This window comes from Hipposideros armiger, unplaced genomic scaffold, assembly GCF_001890085.2.
Source record: "Hipposideros armiger isolate ML-2016 unplaced genomic scaffold, ASM189008v1 scaffold_238, whole genome shotgun sequence".
NCBI classification, from domain to species: domain Eukaryota; kingdom Metazoa; phylum Chordata; class Mammalia; order Chiroptera; family Hipposideridae; genus Hipposideros; species Hipposideros armiger.
The window spans coordinates 1,591,923-1,608,015 of record NW_017731588.1 but is presented as its reverse complement, the minus strand read 5'-3'; the positions used below and the strand labels follow the sequence as shown (position 1 = coordinate 1,608,015).

The 16,093-nt window shown below is 52.4% G+C and overlaps 1 protein-coding gene across 1 annotated transcript; it reads right to left on the bottom strand.

Moving 5' to 3' along the window:
* Positions 1–1,987: 1,987 nt before the first annotated feature.
* Positions 1,988–6,998, bottom strand: SACK1C (scaffolding CK1 anchoring protein C). Its single transcript, XM_019655176.1, has 4 exons — positions 6,486–6,998; positions 4,358–4,525; positions 4,011–4,135; positions 1,988–3,502 (listed from the first exon to the last, which is right to left on the bottom strand). Exons 1-4 carry the CDS (start codon positions 6,996–6,998, stop codon positions 2,080–2,082), a joined length of 2,229 nt encoding a protein of 742 aa, XP_019510721.1. The 3' UTR covers positions 1,988–2,079.
* Between the last annotated feature and the right edge of the window lie 9,095 nt (positions 6,999–16,093).

Here is a 16,093-nt window from a genome sequence, read left to right as displayed (position 1 = left end):
TCTTTCTTTCTTTCTTTCCTTTCATCATTCACTCATTCAGGAGCCTTTTAGGAGGTACAAGTGGCTGGTTGGATGTTAAGCAAAGAGAGGAGGAGCCAGGGATGTCTCGCTGATGGGTTGACGGAGGTATTTACTGAAGTAAAGCCTGAGGAGAAAGAGCAGGTGTAGGGAAGGAGACCTGCTGAGTGTGAGGTGTGGGACAGACCTCCAGGCCAGATCTGGATCCCAGGGGAGAGTGAAGTGCTGAGATTTGGGGCTGAAGCCTGGAGTGGATGAGGTCACCCATGGAGAAGGTGAGACCAGGTGAGAAGTGAGACCACCACAGAGTCTGAAGGAGGCACTGCCGGAGAAATAGAGGAAACCAGGCTGAAGAAGGTATTAGAGAGAGGGGAGGATGGATGAAGCAGGGTATTAGAAAGGGTCCTGAGTGGGCAAGGGTAGGGGTGCTGACTGGCTTCCACAATGTGCCCCTTGCATGTGCTTGATCACTCACTCAGCAACCACTTTCTGTCCCCGGGATAGGGATAGATACCGTAGAGGGTGGCGGTCAAGGCATATGCGCTCATAGACGGGATGCACTTGACCCACATTTTGTAGGATCTACAAAATCCCCAGGGGCTCTCAGAATGTCACAGTGAGGGCAGAGGGTGCTTGGAGCCCCTTTCCTCCCCTCAGCCCTCCTGTGGCCATCCACACTCTTCCAGGGAGCCCTCCATAATTGGCCTGATGGTGCCACGCCCCTGCCGCCGCCCCGCCCCCCCCCCACCGCGCATAGTTCCATAACTCCGCCCTCTGGAGATGTACCAAGATGCTGCTGGGTCATAACACGTCTGCCTTTATTGACTTATATCATGTATAATACTGTCCCAGGCAGGTGGTGAGCTCAGGAAAAGGACCCACAACTTGTCAGAGCCTGTGCTTCAAAGAACACTCAGCAAAATGTGTGTGTGTGTGTGTGTGTGTGTGTGTGTGTGTGTGTGTGTGTCAGAGTCTGAGTCTGCACATCCTCTACATTCTCCCCAATTCATCTTTGACCCACTCCCTCAGTCCCCTCCCGGGTCTCTCTTCACCTGATTCCCTCTACCAGGAATTCCTCTAACCCTCTCCTCCATCTGTCTAAAGCCTCCCCATCCTTCAAGGCCTGGCGCTCTCTCACCACTCCACCGTCACCACAGCTCTCTGTCCTTCATTCTCTACCACCCTCTGTCACTGGTTAGCCTTTAATTAGATACAGCCTTGTCTTGCTGGCCAGTGGTTTATGCATTTAATGCAGGGACTGTGTTTGATCTATTTGTCAGCCCTATGGCTTGCCCAGCAGGACTGGGTGCACAGCTTAGGAACAAGAAAATACTGGTTGGTACATAGTGTGTTTGTGTGTGTGTGTTGATGGTCTCTGGATCCTAAGGGGTCTACAATGTGACTGAATACATATATTTTGCACAGCCCTTCATTTAGCCAAAAGACATTTATTGTGTCTATGGGTGTGCAGCTTGTGGGTGTGAACCCTGTCAGTGTGCAATGTATATTGTGCAGGCATTTGGGGCATCTCTGTGATGTGCATATTTTGTGTGTATGGGAACACATGAACTGTTGATATTGTGTGTCATGTCTGTACAAAAAAAACACAGGTTGTGTCTCCTACTCTGCCACTTACTTAGACCTGATTCCAAGCAAGTTATCAAACTGTCTGGGCTTCAGCTTCCATGTTTATAAAATAGGTAGGATAATACCTATGTTCCTAGAAATGTATACCTACTAGAGGTCTATCTTATAAGATGTTGTGAAGATGAAGGATGAGAAGTTACTGGTGTGAAGTGCCCAGCACAGTGGGTTCCATCTCTCTCGCTCTCTCTCTCTCTCACTCTCTCTCTCTCTCTCTCTCTCTCTCTCTCTCTCTCTCTCTTTCTCTCTCTCTCTCTGTGTGTGTGTGTGTGTGCAAGAATTTTGAGCCCAGAGAGTGTCTAACCTGGACTTCTAGACACCCTCTCCTCCTCATGCAGCCCCTGCCTGAGCTCCCACCCAGAGCAAATTTAGAGCCTCAGTGGATGGAAAAGGGACATGTCCCGGCTGGTAGCAAGATTAGGACTCAAAGCGGCTTTTGAGTAGCTTGAACTTGGACTTGTTGTACTTAGTGATGAGGTCCAGTTTGCTGTGGCCCAGGGTCATCCGTTTCTCATCCCCAAATGGGCCACTGCTACTACCATTGCAATGGCCACCTGCAGGGCCGCCGGGGAGGCCAGGCTCAGGTCCCTGCCTGGCTCTCTGCAACTGATGATATTTGGTGATGAGGTCCAGCTTGCTATGGCCCAAAGTCAGCCGCTTCTCATCCCCAGAGCCTACTCCAGGCTTGCGAGCAGGGTTCGGTCCAGGGAGACCATTGGGCCCAGGTCCCTCAGCCCGGAATGGGCCAAATTTTGTGATGAGGTCCAGCTGGCTGTGGCCCAAGGTCTGCCGTCGCTCATCTGGACCCTGCTTGCCAGCCCTGGCTGAGGAGTTGGCTTCAGGGGGCACTCTGGAGCCCCTGGCTTTGGGGTACTGTACCAGGAGGTCCAACTGGCCATAGCTGTGGTTTGAAGATAGCCTCTTGTCCTCTGGTGTCCGATTGCCAAGTCTGGGGGAACCTGACTCAGGGGCAACCCCGGCACTCTGGGCCCGAGGCAGGAGATCCAGCTGGTTGTATCTTTGTTTTAGGGACAACTTTTTATCATCTGGGGCCTGCTCTCCAGGCCAAAGGGAGTCTGAGTTGGGAGTAACCCCAGAATCAGGGCCTCCTGCTTCTTGGTCTCTGGAGAAGGGGACGAGGAGATCCAGCTGGCCATGGCTCTGACTCAGAGACACCTTCTTCTCCTCCAGGGCTGTGCCAGGTAGCCAGCGACCTCGTGGGGGACTAGGCTCCTGGCTTCCCAGGAGCCCATTCTCTGGGAGCCGTGACAGGCCTGGGACACCCCGGGGGTAGGGGAGGAGGGGGCGTGGGCGAGCAAGCAGAGGTGACCCCGCTGCCCGGGTCAAGAGGCTGGTGCTATTGTGGTTGAGGGCAGGGGAAGACTGGGACCATGGAGATGTTCCCAGCTTGCCCAGGTTGGCCCTGTAGGGCCCTGGTAGGGAGCTATGGTTAGGATCTGACAGCTGACGTTGCAGGGAGGGCTGGTCACTGGCCTCACAACGGGCAGGGCCTGAGGAAGAGGACTCCATACCCGTGTCACTGCAGCCACCACCTCCTGGTAGCGCAAGGTAGGAGGAGCGGCCCATGAGAGGGGAGCACTTGATGCTGTTGAGGCTGGTGCTGGAGGGCGATGAGGACATGGGGCTTGGGATGCTGTGCCTGAAGGCCAGGGCCACCGGGGGAGGGCACTGTGCCCTGGAATCCTCACCAACACTGAAGCCCTCCACAGGCCGTGACTCGGCATACAGACAGCGGAACTCCCGGTCAAAGTCTTCCACGATGCGGCCCCTCAGCTGCAGGACCATGCTCGTGTGGGCCTGGCTGCAAAGCCAGGTGAAGCTGCGGGCAGAGGGTCAGGGTCAGGAGGCACAGTGCAGGACTCGGGCTAGGCAGGTGTCACAGCCGGAAAGGCATACCAAGACAACTCCACCACAAGGGCCCAAGAGAGGGGACACAGCTCTGACTCCAGGGTCTGTGAGAGTCCTAGCCGGCTTAGTGGACTTGGCATGGTTCCCCATCTCAGGGCCTCAACTTCCCCATCTGTAAAATGAACCAGGGGCGAGGTTACCTGATGCCCCTCTAGTTCTGATGTGCAATTGTTATTTTCTATGCCAACGGCACTCAAGTCCTTCCATAGAGCGAGCGCCTCCAAGGGCCCAGCCTGGGGCTGTCTTGCTCCCCATGCTGTCCCCTGAGCCCTGCACAATGCCTGACATGGGGCAGCTGCTCAGTCCGTGTTGGAAGAGATGGATGAACGAAGGCAAGTTCAAAGCTGCCAGATCCCAGCTGCCCTTGCCCGCAACTGTCCCAGCCCCAGGACCCCCTCCCCTCCATCCCGCTTGCTCACCTGTAGCTGCCTGCCACCACCTGCTCGCAGTCGATGATGACGAACTTCTCCAGGGCCTGCCCGGTGAAGCGGCGACCTGCCTTGCTGCAGTATGTGTCCCCACATGTGCTCCGCACACGCATGTTCTGGACCGAGGAGGAATGAAGTTTGGGGGCTGACCTTGGGAGAATGGGACTCAAGCCACGTCTAAATCTCATGGGGATTTAAACAGCTGAGGGAACCCGGCTCCCCACTGCCATTGACCCCCTGAATGCTCAGTGACCACCCAGTTGACTCTTCTGCCTTCCCTGACTCCCCACCCCACTCCCTGGTTACTGCCCCTGCCCCCGTCCCTGTCCCTCGCTGACCGGCAGGTGCCCCGCATTGAGGTCCATCTTGTAGCACATTTCCAGGAAGTGCCTCAGGTGCTCCTGAGCCAGAAGCAGGTAGACGGGGACACCACGCCGGCTGGAGGCCTCCATGAGGTCACAGAGAAGCTCCATGTCGGTGAAGACGTCCATCACCACAGCCACCACCTGGGGGAGGGAGGGAAAGCTCAGGCCTGCCAAGGTCACTGCCCAGGCCAGGGGCAAGGGCAGGTGAAGAGCACTGGACTGGAAGTCAGGCAAGAGCCTGCAAGGAAGCCTGAACGGGAAGGGCTTTTAGCAATGACCTAGCCGAGCGATTCTTGGTTCAGACACAGGGAGGAGGTTTCACGGTCTTAAACCCCCAGAAGTTGTTTGCAAGTTTTTGTGTCCATTTTTTTTCTGAGGACAGAGTGTGTGTCTGTCATAAGATTCTCAAAGATGTCTGTGGATGAACTGCACCAGTCTAATGCTCCACTCTATGAATGGGGAAACTGAGGCCCAGAAAGGGGAAAGAGTCAGAAGCAGAACCTAGACCCCGATTCCCAGTCTAGATCTTTATACTGTCCCCACTAGCACTAGCCCAGGGACCGTCTGTCTGAGGCTCCCTTCACAAGGATCAGAGCTGCAAGCCAGTCTTGAATGCCCTTTGCCAGACATGCCTCAGTTTCCCTGTGAAGCTACAGAGGTCTGTGTGACATCTTACACCCACAGACTCCCTCCCTTCTACCCACACCAAGTGGGACTGGGTTTTCTGCTCAGTTGAGGGGCTAAGGCTTGTGGCCTCTCTAGTAATGGGCTGCCTCCGAGAAGCGCTGAGAATCCTTGACCGTCCCTTCCCGTTGCATAGATCTGCTGTGAGAACCTCCTCCCCTAGTCCAGGCTGACAGGCAGGAGGTACAGAGCAAAGCACTTCAGCTTGAGCCACAAAGAACTGGGTTCAAACCTGCACTCTGCCACGGCCTAGTGACATGGCCTTGGGCGAGCTGCTTCACCTCTGGGAGCCTCAACTTTCCATCTGCTAAATGGAGATCATGATAGCTACATCTCAGAGTTATGGGAAATTCAATGTGAAAATACTCAACACACAACAGAGGCTAAAGAAACGTTCCTTTCCTGCTGCCTCCTTAAAAAGAACATTGGGTGGCAGGGAAAGGAAGTCCTTCTCAAAGTCACTCAGAGTGGAAGCCTGGCTTCTGGCCCAGAGGTGGAAGGTCTAAATGGGGGGTGAGGAGGCAAGGCTCTGGGGATGCCCTACTCCATGCACAGGCCTGGCCAGGAGTGGAGGGAACAAGGACAGGCAGGGAAGATCAAAGGGGCAGGGGTGGTGACAGCAGCCACCTCACTAATAACTTCGTTCCCAGTGCCAATTAGGCCGGGCCCTCCCCTGCCTGGGGTGCAGGCGGGCCTTCCAGGGAGGTTCTGGAGGGACCAGTGAGATCCCAGCATCCTGGCTCCTGGTACTCTCCGGGCTGCTCCCCCAGATAAGGGCACCTCAAATCCTGCCTAGGGTCATCTGATTCATTCCCCTGCCTCTTGAGTGAGAGGTCCCCTGCTTCTGGCCCAGCTGGAGATACAGTGCACTAGCGGCGAGGGGCAGATGGGGACTTGCACCAGGAGGCAGGGCTATACCTGGGGCCGAGGGCCTGAGTCAGGATCCTCTCCTCTCTCCCTGAGCCCTGAGATCTTCACCAACTGACTGGACCTTCCTGAGCAAGTCCCAGCCCCTCTCTGTAAGTCAAAGGGGTAACTCAGATGTTCACCAAGGATGGGGTTCTTAGTTTGGGGGTCATAAGCCTTTTTTGAGAATCTGAGGAAGGCCATAGACCCTCTCCCAAGAAAGATACAGGGAGACTCTCTCCCTGCAATATGCACAACTTCACATGCATTTTCAGGGTGCTTGTGGGGTCCTCTGAGGGCCATCCCCTATACTATGCTTATCCATAAGGGGTTATCCAAGGTAAATGAAACACACTCCCACCCTCTAGGAGCTTGTGATCTGATAGAGGGCTGAGGTTTGCGTCCCAGTGCTGCCCCTAAACTGCTGTGTGTCCTTGGGCTTGTCCCTTCCCTCCCTGGGCCTCAGTTTCCATATCTGTGGCATGAATGTCTGAAGAAATGAGGTCCTTACCATGCGTGCCTGGCTAAAGAGGAAACGCAGGAGGTCTTTGATGTTCTTGGTCTTGTCCCGCTGGAAGTGGACCACAGCTTGGGTAGGGCTGAAGCCCGTGGCCTGTGGAACCTCGGGCCAGCCCAAGTCCAGGTCTGGGGGGTCTATGTCAGATGCCATGGGAAAGTAAGTGCCTGAGGTGACTTCGGAGAGCAGGCTGAGGTGGTCTGGCCCTGAGGCCTCCAGTCCCTGGGCTTCTCCAAGCTCAGGACTCCCGTGCACATGACTGGTCATGTAGTCCACATCCAGGGCGCTCAAAAAAGGCAGTTCCCGCTCCTCAGAAATGACCCGCAGGTAGGCGGCCTCACCCCGCTCCAGAAGGGCGTCGGTTGCCAGCCGGGCTGCCTCGCTGTGTTGAAGCACCAGTGGTGAGCTCTCCCGCCACCATGGCCGCTTCAGCTCCTCCACCCTGCCCCGCAGGGGTCCTGCCATGCCCTGGGCTCCCAGGCCCCCAGGCCCTGGGCCTCCAAACATGCCTAAGTGGCTGCCGTCACCCTCCAGTCGTCTCCATGCCTGTATCCCGGGCTGGCTGCATCAGGAAGAAAATACCAGCAAACCTGTCTTCTGCCTGCTCGCTGCATGTGTGGCAGGGCCCCCAACCGTTGCCACCCTAAGTCAGAGAGCTATGCCCCGCCCCATTGCCCCTGGCTTCTGAAACCTGTCGGGTCAGCCTCACCTGTCTGCCTGCTGTTGGGACTTGCCCTCCGAGGAAAAACATCAGTGGTAGGCCCTTAGCAATCTCCTGCCCCCACCCCACCCCAGCATTGGCTGCCCAATCCCCACCAGGCTCCTAGCAGGTGTCCTCCAAACCCTGACCGTCCAGAGCCCCCATGGAAGTTATATGATGGTACAGGGGGGCCCCAAGCCTGCTCAGGGGCACATGCACACATGCATACACCAGGGTCGGTAGATGACTCAAGACACTGAGGTAGAGACGTGAACACACAAGCAGGCAGGCTGACTGATGTACTGAGAGTTGACAGCCCACAGACATAGGCTACAGGCTGACATGCGCAGAGCACACATTCTGATCACACTTGTGTAAACTGACCCAAACACTAATTCAGAGAATGGCCACATCCCTGAACATACCATGATCGATACTGCAAGCCTCAGCACACCTGCACACAGGCCCTAAATAAGCTGAAGGGAGTGTCACACATAACTGCCAAGACATCACTTATCTGTCCCCTATCTGGGTCTCTTTGCTCCCATAATGGCCCTGTCACTTTCCACCTCCCTGCTGTGGCACTCAGTCTCCACAGCTCTGAGCCCATCCTCCAACGGTCTAGAGCAGCGGCTCTCACCCTACCGTCCCCAAGAATAGCTAGGATGTGTTAAAATGCAGATCCCCAGGCTCCACCCACCTTATCAGGCTTCTGAAACCTGCCTTTTTAACAAGTGCCCTGGTGCACCTGGGACAGTGGGCCCCTGAGAAAGGCTGTCCCAAATGGCTGCATTTCCAATACTTTCAATTCCAGGGGAGCTCTTGGCCTAGTGGGGGCCAGACTGCAGCCTCCCTCCTCTCCTCAGGAACTGAGTATTAAATGGTTGGTGAGGAAGGGTGTTTCAGAGGATGGGGGACACACTGCAAAGTCAGGAGATAAGATAGGCAGGCTTCTTATCTCAGCTCCTAACACATGCCAAAGTCCCAGAGTCCTCGGGAGCAGGGGTGAGATTTTGCTCTGGAGAAGGGGGGGTCAGCAGATGGCAATTAGCTGGGGAGGCAGGGCAAGTGGAAATGGTCACAGCGGTGCACAGTGCCGCTTGAGGGACCGTCCTTTTACGGAGGGACGTGGTTCAATGAGGATGGCCAGGAGAGCAGGAGACTTAACGCCATGTCTCGAGAACCAATTGATTGCAAATTGGTTCATCTGGTCTGTGATCATGTCCAGAGCACAGGTTCTTCTGTGTCCACAGTTTCACACGGGGCCCAACGCATGTATGGAAGTAGGGGGCTAGTTAGGACCCCCCCTCCTCTGTCAAGTCGGGCCCTGGGACCAAAGATGAATAGGGCTGGGCTTTTGTCTTTAAGGAGTCTAGGAGAGAGGGGACAAGGGTGGGGCAAAAAAGAACCATAGGCTAAGACCTGAAATGCTGGAACATTCCATCCTATCTCAGGGATAGACGCAGAAATGGGAGCACCAGGCGCTCAAAGGAGGCCCTTTCCCGGGGGTGGGGAGGCTCTGTGAGGGGCAGGGGTTTGAGTAAGCAGAGCCAGACTGTGGGAGGGTAATGAGCTGTGGGGGTAGAGAGCTGGCAGGGCCTTCATTAAGGCCTTATCTCCAGATTTGTTTAAGGAGAGAACCAGAGCCTTAACCTAGGTGAAAAAGGTGCTTCTGGGAGAGGAGGCAGCCATGTTTCTGTGTTGCTGAGTTCCTGTGTTTATCCATCAGTGTGTATATGTCTACCTGCTGGTATATATTTCTGACTCTAACTTTTTAAAAATTGTTATTATCTTTTAAAGATTTTATTGGGAAATTAGGGGAGGGAACAGCGTTGGGGAATCGGGGAAGGGGAACAGACAAGTTGCTGTCCTTTTGTTCTGGAGGATGTCACTTCACTGGCCCATGTTGGTATTATCAGTGCGCTCTTCCTGGGTGAGGCAGATTGGTCTCTGGTCACTGGACAACTGGCTGCCAGCCACTCACGGTAGCTTTACAGCAGCCCACTGCAGCCAACACCATCCCCGGCGACTCACAGCAGCCCAGCTCCAAGTTGAGCTGTTGTTCACCATCTTAGCTGTAGAGGGAGCAACGTCTCTGGCCCTGATATGGGAACCGAACCGGGGCCCTGCTGCTCAGAGCTGGCATCCCAAGCCAATTCTTAACCAACGTGCCACTTGGCTGGCCCTAAAAATTATTTTTAGTTGTGGTAAAATACATGTTACATAAAGTTTACCATCTTAACCATTTACAGTTCAGTGGCATTAAGTACATTCACATTGTTGTGCAGCCATCACCATCATCCATCTCCAGAACTCTTTTCATCTTGCAAAACTGAAACTTTGTACCCATTAAATAACAGCTCCCCTTTTTCCCCTCCCCCTAGATCCTGGTAACCGCCACTCTACTTTCTATGAATTTGACTACTTTAGGTATCTCATATAATTGAAATCATACAGCATTTGTCCTTCTGTGACTGGCATATTTCATGTAGCATAATGTCCTCAAGGTTCAGCCATGTTGTAGCCTGTGTCAGAATGTCCTTCCTTTTTAAGGCTGGATAATATTCCAGTGTGTGTATGTACCGTGTTGTTTATCCATTCACCCACTGATGGACACTGGGTTGTTTCCACCCTTGGACTATTGTGAATGATGCTGCTTGAACATGGGTGTACAAATTGGGCTCCGTATTTTTGTATATTTCCCTCCATGCCCACGTTTGTATTAGACTCCATTTTTGTAGGTAGAAAGCCACTGAATACTGGCAATTTTGTATGGCTCAACTCAATATATATATTATACCTATACCTAGGCAGAACTGTACCTGTGCATGTTTTGTGCATGGACATACTGTGACATCTGTGCGTCTGCTTGGCTATCTTTAAGTATCTAGCGGCACGTCACTATATATTTACCCATGTGTGCATCTGTGTATACAAGGTATGACAGTTAAGTATAAGAACTTGTTGCAATGATGTTGCTAACCTTTTTTGCTACCAGAGGGATTATTCATTATGAATTTGTACCAACTGGACACACAGTTAACCAAGTTTACTATCTGGAAGTGCTGAAAAGGCTGCGTGAAAAAGACGACCTGAACTTTCTGCCAACGACTTGTGGCTCTTGCAACATGACAATGCACCATTTCACAGGGCACTGTCTGTGAAGGAGTTTTTAGCCAGTAAACAAATTACTGTATTGGAACACCCTCCCTACTCACCTGATCTGGCCCCCAATGACTTCTTTCTTTACCCAAAGATAAAGGAAATGAAAGGAAGACATTTTGATGACATTCAGGACATCAGGGGTAATATGACAACAGCTCTGATGGCCATTCCAGAAAGAGTTCCAAAATTGATTTGAAGGGTGGACTAGGTACTGGCATCAGTGCATAGCTTCCCAAGAGGAGCACTTTGAAGGTGACCATAGTGATATTCAGCAATGAGGTATGTAGCACTTTTTCTAGGATGAGTTCTCTAACTTAATTGTCCGACCTCATACATACTCATGTGTGCCTATCCGGGTGCAGGTCTGTTTGTGTGCATGAGTACCTGGGTGGCAGCGGTCTTTAACCCCAACTCTGGATTGTGGTACAGGGAGCTCAACTGAGAAGGACAGGGATGCAAAGACTGAGTTAAAGGGATCCCCGACATCCTGAAGGCGTGAAAATCAAATTAAATCCCTCAGGGCTGCAGGACTGGCAGCCCCTCCCTATGGGCTGAGTGGGTAAAGGGCAATAAGAGAGTAGGTAGATGGATCCTGGCCACAGGGCTGGGCCTAGGGGTGGGGGCCCAGAGTGATGGGAGCCATACAAATAGCTAAGCCCAGACCTTGGCTGCAGTGTGTTGGGCACAGTCTCCTTAATAACTGTTATTAAGAGGAAGAAAAATATTTTCCTGTCCAGGAGGTGTGTCAGGCGCCTGCCTGGCATCATTCTGCCATCCTGGGGGCCATTTAGCCTTGTCTCTAACAAGCCAAGTGGCGCCTGGGCAGGTGACTGTCCTGTGGGGGTGGTGGGAGCAGAGGAGGCTGCAGCCCTCCAGGTACAGGATGCTCTGCTGCCAACACTGCCACACACTTTTAATGTGGCACCTCTGGGTCAGAGGAGAAGCAGCCAGGGTGAGTAAAGGAGCCAGAGTGTGCCCAAATCCCTTGAATTAAGGCAAAGCGACCTACAATATAGAGCTACAGGGACAAGTGGTAAGGATTCCCAGAGGTTGGTTCAAGCTGGGTGTTAAAGGATGAGAATGATTTCAAGCTGTGCAGAATGACAAGCAGGGCATTCCGAGCTAGAGGGCGAGAGGGCAAACAAAGGGCATGCCTCGTGAGGGAAGTGGGGGCGATGGTGCCTGGAAAGGGCTGTCGGAAAGGCCATCGGGAGCTGTACTCTGAAGGAGGTCTTGATAAGGTACTGGCTCTTATATTAAAGATGGCACAGAGGCTGGCAAGATTCCTAGACCCATATTTTAGGATAACTTAGGAAGCAACCCCCCAGGGGGAGAGTGGCCCAAAGCACCAGACACCCAGATACAATCCAGATAGGTGTGGCTCACTGTCCTTGAGTATCACAGAGGCTTTCAGGAGGTCACGCCGGCTCTGGTACTAATGGATGAGTCAACAATCACAACTGAGTCACTGAATCTGTAAAATGGAACCAACACCACCTCCTTCACCAGGTTGTTGTGAGGAATAAATGGGCTGCTGTGTCAAGTGATTGACAGGAGGAATAGTAGCTCAGTACATGCTGAATTCCGAAGCTTTTCCGGCCCTCAAAGGGCAGAGGCTCTGTAAAGGCCTGAAGACAAACAAAGCAGTGACCGGGAGTGCCTCCTGGTCAGTCTCTGGCCCCTTTTGACCCAAAGGCTGGCCCTGAAGGTGAACATGGCTCCGGGGCCGTGTCAGTGGAGGGCAGCCCTGAGATTTGGCCCCTCACCCCAGCTCACAGGAGGCCAGGTCCTCTCTCCACTCTGCACAGACAGCCGGGCATTCGCACCTCTCCCCAGCACTCAGCGTTCAGGACCGCAAGGCACGAAAATTTGGTCATTCTGTTTCAGAAAGGTGGTTGTATCTGGGACCAGGCTGTAGACACTGTGACAATGGGGTCTCATCCTTTCCCTCTCACCCGCCCTCCAGCCCTTTCCATCTCATCCCATCCAGTGGTGGGAGACGTGTCCCCATCCCTCATGTTTCCGTGGTGAGTGGAGTGGGGGAGGGGCGGGTTCCTGCCCCCCTCTCCTGAAGGCGAAGTGCAAGAGGACCTCTCTCTTCTCTCTGCCTCCACGCTTGCTCCTTCCTCCCTGACGGAGGGGGAACGGCTTGTCTGATTGGTGGCTTAGGGGAGGGGCTGGACTCCAATCTTTCTGGGTTTCTCTCTTTTGTCTTATTTCTCAATTCCTTCTGAACTTGGGAGGGGAAGAGAGATCTTACCTACTGACCTCTTAAGCCTCCATTACTGATCCAGCCACCTTTCCCTCCCTATCCCATTCCATCCCGTCCCTCTGTCCATCCAACCCCCCCGTATGTATTTAAGGCCTTCTTTAGGCCATTACTGCGGTTCCAAAGATGAGTAAGACTTAGCCACTGCCCTGGAGGAACTCAGTTTAGTAGGGAAGGCAGACTCATAAATAATTATAAGCCACAGATTAAGCCGAGGTATAAACCAAGCGCTTGGGATTTACAGCTCATGACCCATTCTGGAAATTTAGAGGAACTAGGTCCCTCCCTCCACTCCCACAACTAGGGTACAGCCCTATGGCAGGCTCCTTCCCAGATGGTGAAAGAGCCGTTTCTGTCCACAAGGAGAGAGAAAAGGAGCAAGCCAGCACAGGCCTCTGGGTTCTGGTTCCTGACTCTGAAACCTTGAGTGAGCCTCTCAGGGCCTCAGCCTCCTATCTGTAAAGCGAGCTCCCTGGGCTTAGGGTCTCCAAGTCCCTGGTAGGGCTCACATTGTATTCTATCACTTTTTGACATGATGAAGACTCCTTTCCTGGAAATCCTCCAGTCAAGATCTCTAGGACCTTTTCGCGCCTCAATAGAGGGAGGGGCAACCTTAACCTGGGCAGGGTCTGGGTCCTAGGCTCACCAGTATGTCTCAAGCGAAGTCCCCTGGAAGCCACAGGAAACTTGTGATGGGTGGACGGGCAGGGCTGTGGGTGTGACTTACCCCACCTGAGGCTAAATCCAGTGGCGGGGTTGGGCGAGGCATGGTGGAGTGCAGTGGGGAGAAGGCTGGAGGTGAGCAGAACCAGGGCAGCAAGTTAGGAAGGAAGAAGGCGGCTGAAACGCTACAGGACTGTCCCGTTCTCTGCCCAAGAGCCCGCCAGCCTCCTTTCCTTCCCACTTCACCTCCATGGCTGATGAACTCTAGATTCCCTCAGAGTCCAGCCTGGCATGAGCTCTCCCCTTTCGGCCCGCACCTCAGAAATACCTTGTCCCTCATCTGTTCTCCAATGTCTGTGCTCAGGAAATGGTTCCCTCCTCACCTCCAAAGCCCAAGTTCTCAAGACCAGGCTTCCACTTTCAGAGCGAAATAAAATAATAATGATAATAATAATAGTAATAATAATAATAATAATAATAATAATAATAATAATAATGCCACCTAACATTTATGGTACATTTCCTTCCACTAAGTAGTTTACATTTAATCAGACTCCCCTCCCACCCGCACCCCCCATGAACATCTTCAGCTTTTTCCCGTGCTGAGGCCTTAGTTTTTACCCTGCTCTCCTAACTCCTGTCCGATTTTTCTCCATTTCTTCTCAGCTCGGCACCTCCCGAGACACCGCAGCTGATGCCACACCCTGCCTTCTTAACCCTTTGCGACTTCTCTCAAAAATCTTAAAGCCCTTCCGCCTCACCCACTTACTCCTCGGCCCCTACTTTCTACAGTGCAGTATTAAGAGCCTCCTCCTTCTAGAAACTCTCCTTCCTGGCCTCTATGCCAGTTTCAACCCCCTGTGCTTTGCCTCACGCCCACCCCAGTCCCTGGTCTACCCTCTGCACTTCACCTCTTGGGGCTCATCCAGTTTCGTGATTTCAAATGTCCCTTCTATACCCAAGACAAGGCTGGTCCTTGGCCTCTGTCCCAATCATCCCCCGAGGTCCACTCCTGCCCTAGGTCCTTGCAGGGGTTGGCAAACTACGGCTCGCGAGCCACATGCGGCTCTTCGGGTACTTCCATCTCAAAAGTTTGCTGACCCCTGGAAGAGCCAATCCTGTCCCTCACAACTTAAAAATTATTCGCGAGCCATAAATATATTTTTACATATTATTCACCATTATGTGAATAATATCCTTTAAAAATTTTATAAATGAAACTCTGATAGTTTTATTTTCATTTTCAATTTTACTTCAGAGCCACAGTTTGCGAGCCACAGTTTGCTGACCCCTGGCGGCTCTTCCATCTCAAGTTTGCCAACCCCTCATTTAGTGTCGTCCACCAGACCAACTCCCATGCAGATACAACCAAGGTGCACCAAAAGCCATGGGAAGGAGCTCAGGAGACGAGACTGTTCAGTGTTGCTACGGGGTCGCCTTGCACCATTAAGTGGTTTCTTCTCAGTGGATCTGTTCCCGTTGCATGATGAGGCAATAATCCCTGCCTTGTCCCATAGGGCACTGTAATTAGCACTTGAAAAAAACAAACAAACACAAAGATCCTTCTTTTCAAGCTTCCCTCTTCTGCCAAACACCACCATCTCCCCAGCTCCCAGGAGAGCTGAGATTTTTTTTCTCCTAACGGTCTCTCTGGTGTTTGAACTTCCCTTTGAATTCCTACAATCACCCCCGAGGTCCTCAAAGCCTAGATGTCTGGAATCCCTTCCTGACTCAGCCAATCCACCCTGCACACTGCCCTGCATCTTCGCTCCCATCAGGTCAGTCCTTTCCAAGAATGCAGGGAGCTCCTGTTTGCTGTCAGATGCAGCGTTACCCAGGTTACCCACATCCATGATCCCACCTGGATCTCTGCAAGCTTTTCTTCCCTTAACAGCCAACTCGTCTGGTCCACTTGAGTTTGAAGAGCTTCCTCTTCTTACCTAAACCTTGCTCATTCTGTGTCCCAATCCCTTCAAGGCTTTTCTGATTTCTAACCCCCTTGTTCTGATTTTTCCTGTCGGTATATGTGTCCACACAACCCCATGTGTCTGGAATATTGCTTTTGGTTTCCTTTTATTTTTATTTTTTTTAATTATACTTTTTATTGGAGAACAGTGCATTTTCCCCAGGACCCATCAGCTCCAAGTCAAGCTGTTGTCCTTCAATCTTAGTTGTGGAGGGCGCAGCTCAGCTCCAAGTCCAGTAGCCATTTTTTGTTTTTTTTCCTATCTAGTTGCAGGGGATGCAGCCCACCATCCCATGTGGGAATCGAACCAGCAACCTTGTTGTTAAGAGCACGCTCTCTAACCAACTGAGCCATCAGAAGGCCCATCGGCAGCTCAAGGTGCTGTGTTCAATCTAGTTGCAAGAGGCGCAGCCCACCATCCAATGGGGGAGTCAAACCAGCAACCTTGTTGTTAAGAGCACCTGCCTAACCAACCGAGCCACCCGGCCGCCCTCCTTTTATTTTTTAATTGTAGCACAAATGACCCTTTCCCCATCTAGTACTCCTTTTCTAGAACCAAGAGCATTGCACACGGGTGTCAGAACCTCCTGAGTCCGCTGCATACAGCGTAAATTCAGGCCTCCCTGAGCCTATTTCCCTCCGCGGTAACATGAGCTTAATAAATAACACTTACCTCACAGAACTGTCACTGAGGATTAAATGAGATAACAAGTGAAAATACCAAGCAGGGTCTGCTACAAAACAGAAATGCAAAAACTACCGGCTGAATTGTGGCCTGAGCTTTAATCTTAGCTTGATGTAAGCAACAGTGATTATTTATGATTTTTTAAAATTTTAGG

Bases quoted from the DNA above. Each gene is read 5' to 3' on its own strand.
- SACK1C (XM_019655176.1), bottom strand. From the start codon at position 6,998: ATGTTTGGAGGCCCAGGGCCTGGGGGCCTGGGAGCCCAGGGCATGGCA. The intron at 4,526-6,485 runs GTAAGGACCTCA...TCCCTCCCCCAG, and splicing joins TCTTTAGCCAGGCACGCATG to GTGGTGGCTGTGGTGATGGA. The intron at 3,503-4,010 runs GTGAGCAAGCGG...CTCTGCCCGCAG, and splicing joins GTGGTGGCAGGCAGCTACAG to CTTCACCTGGCTTTGCAGCC.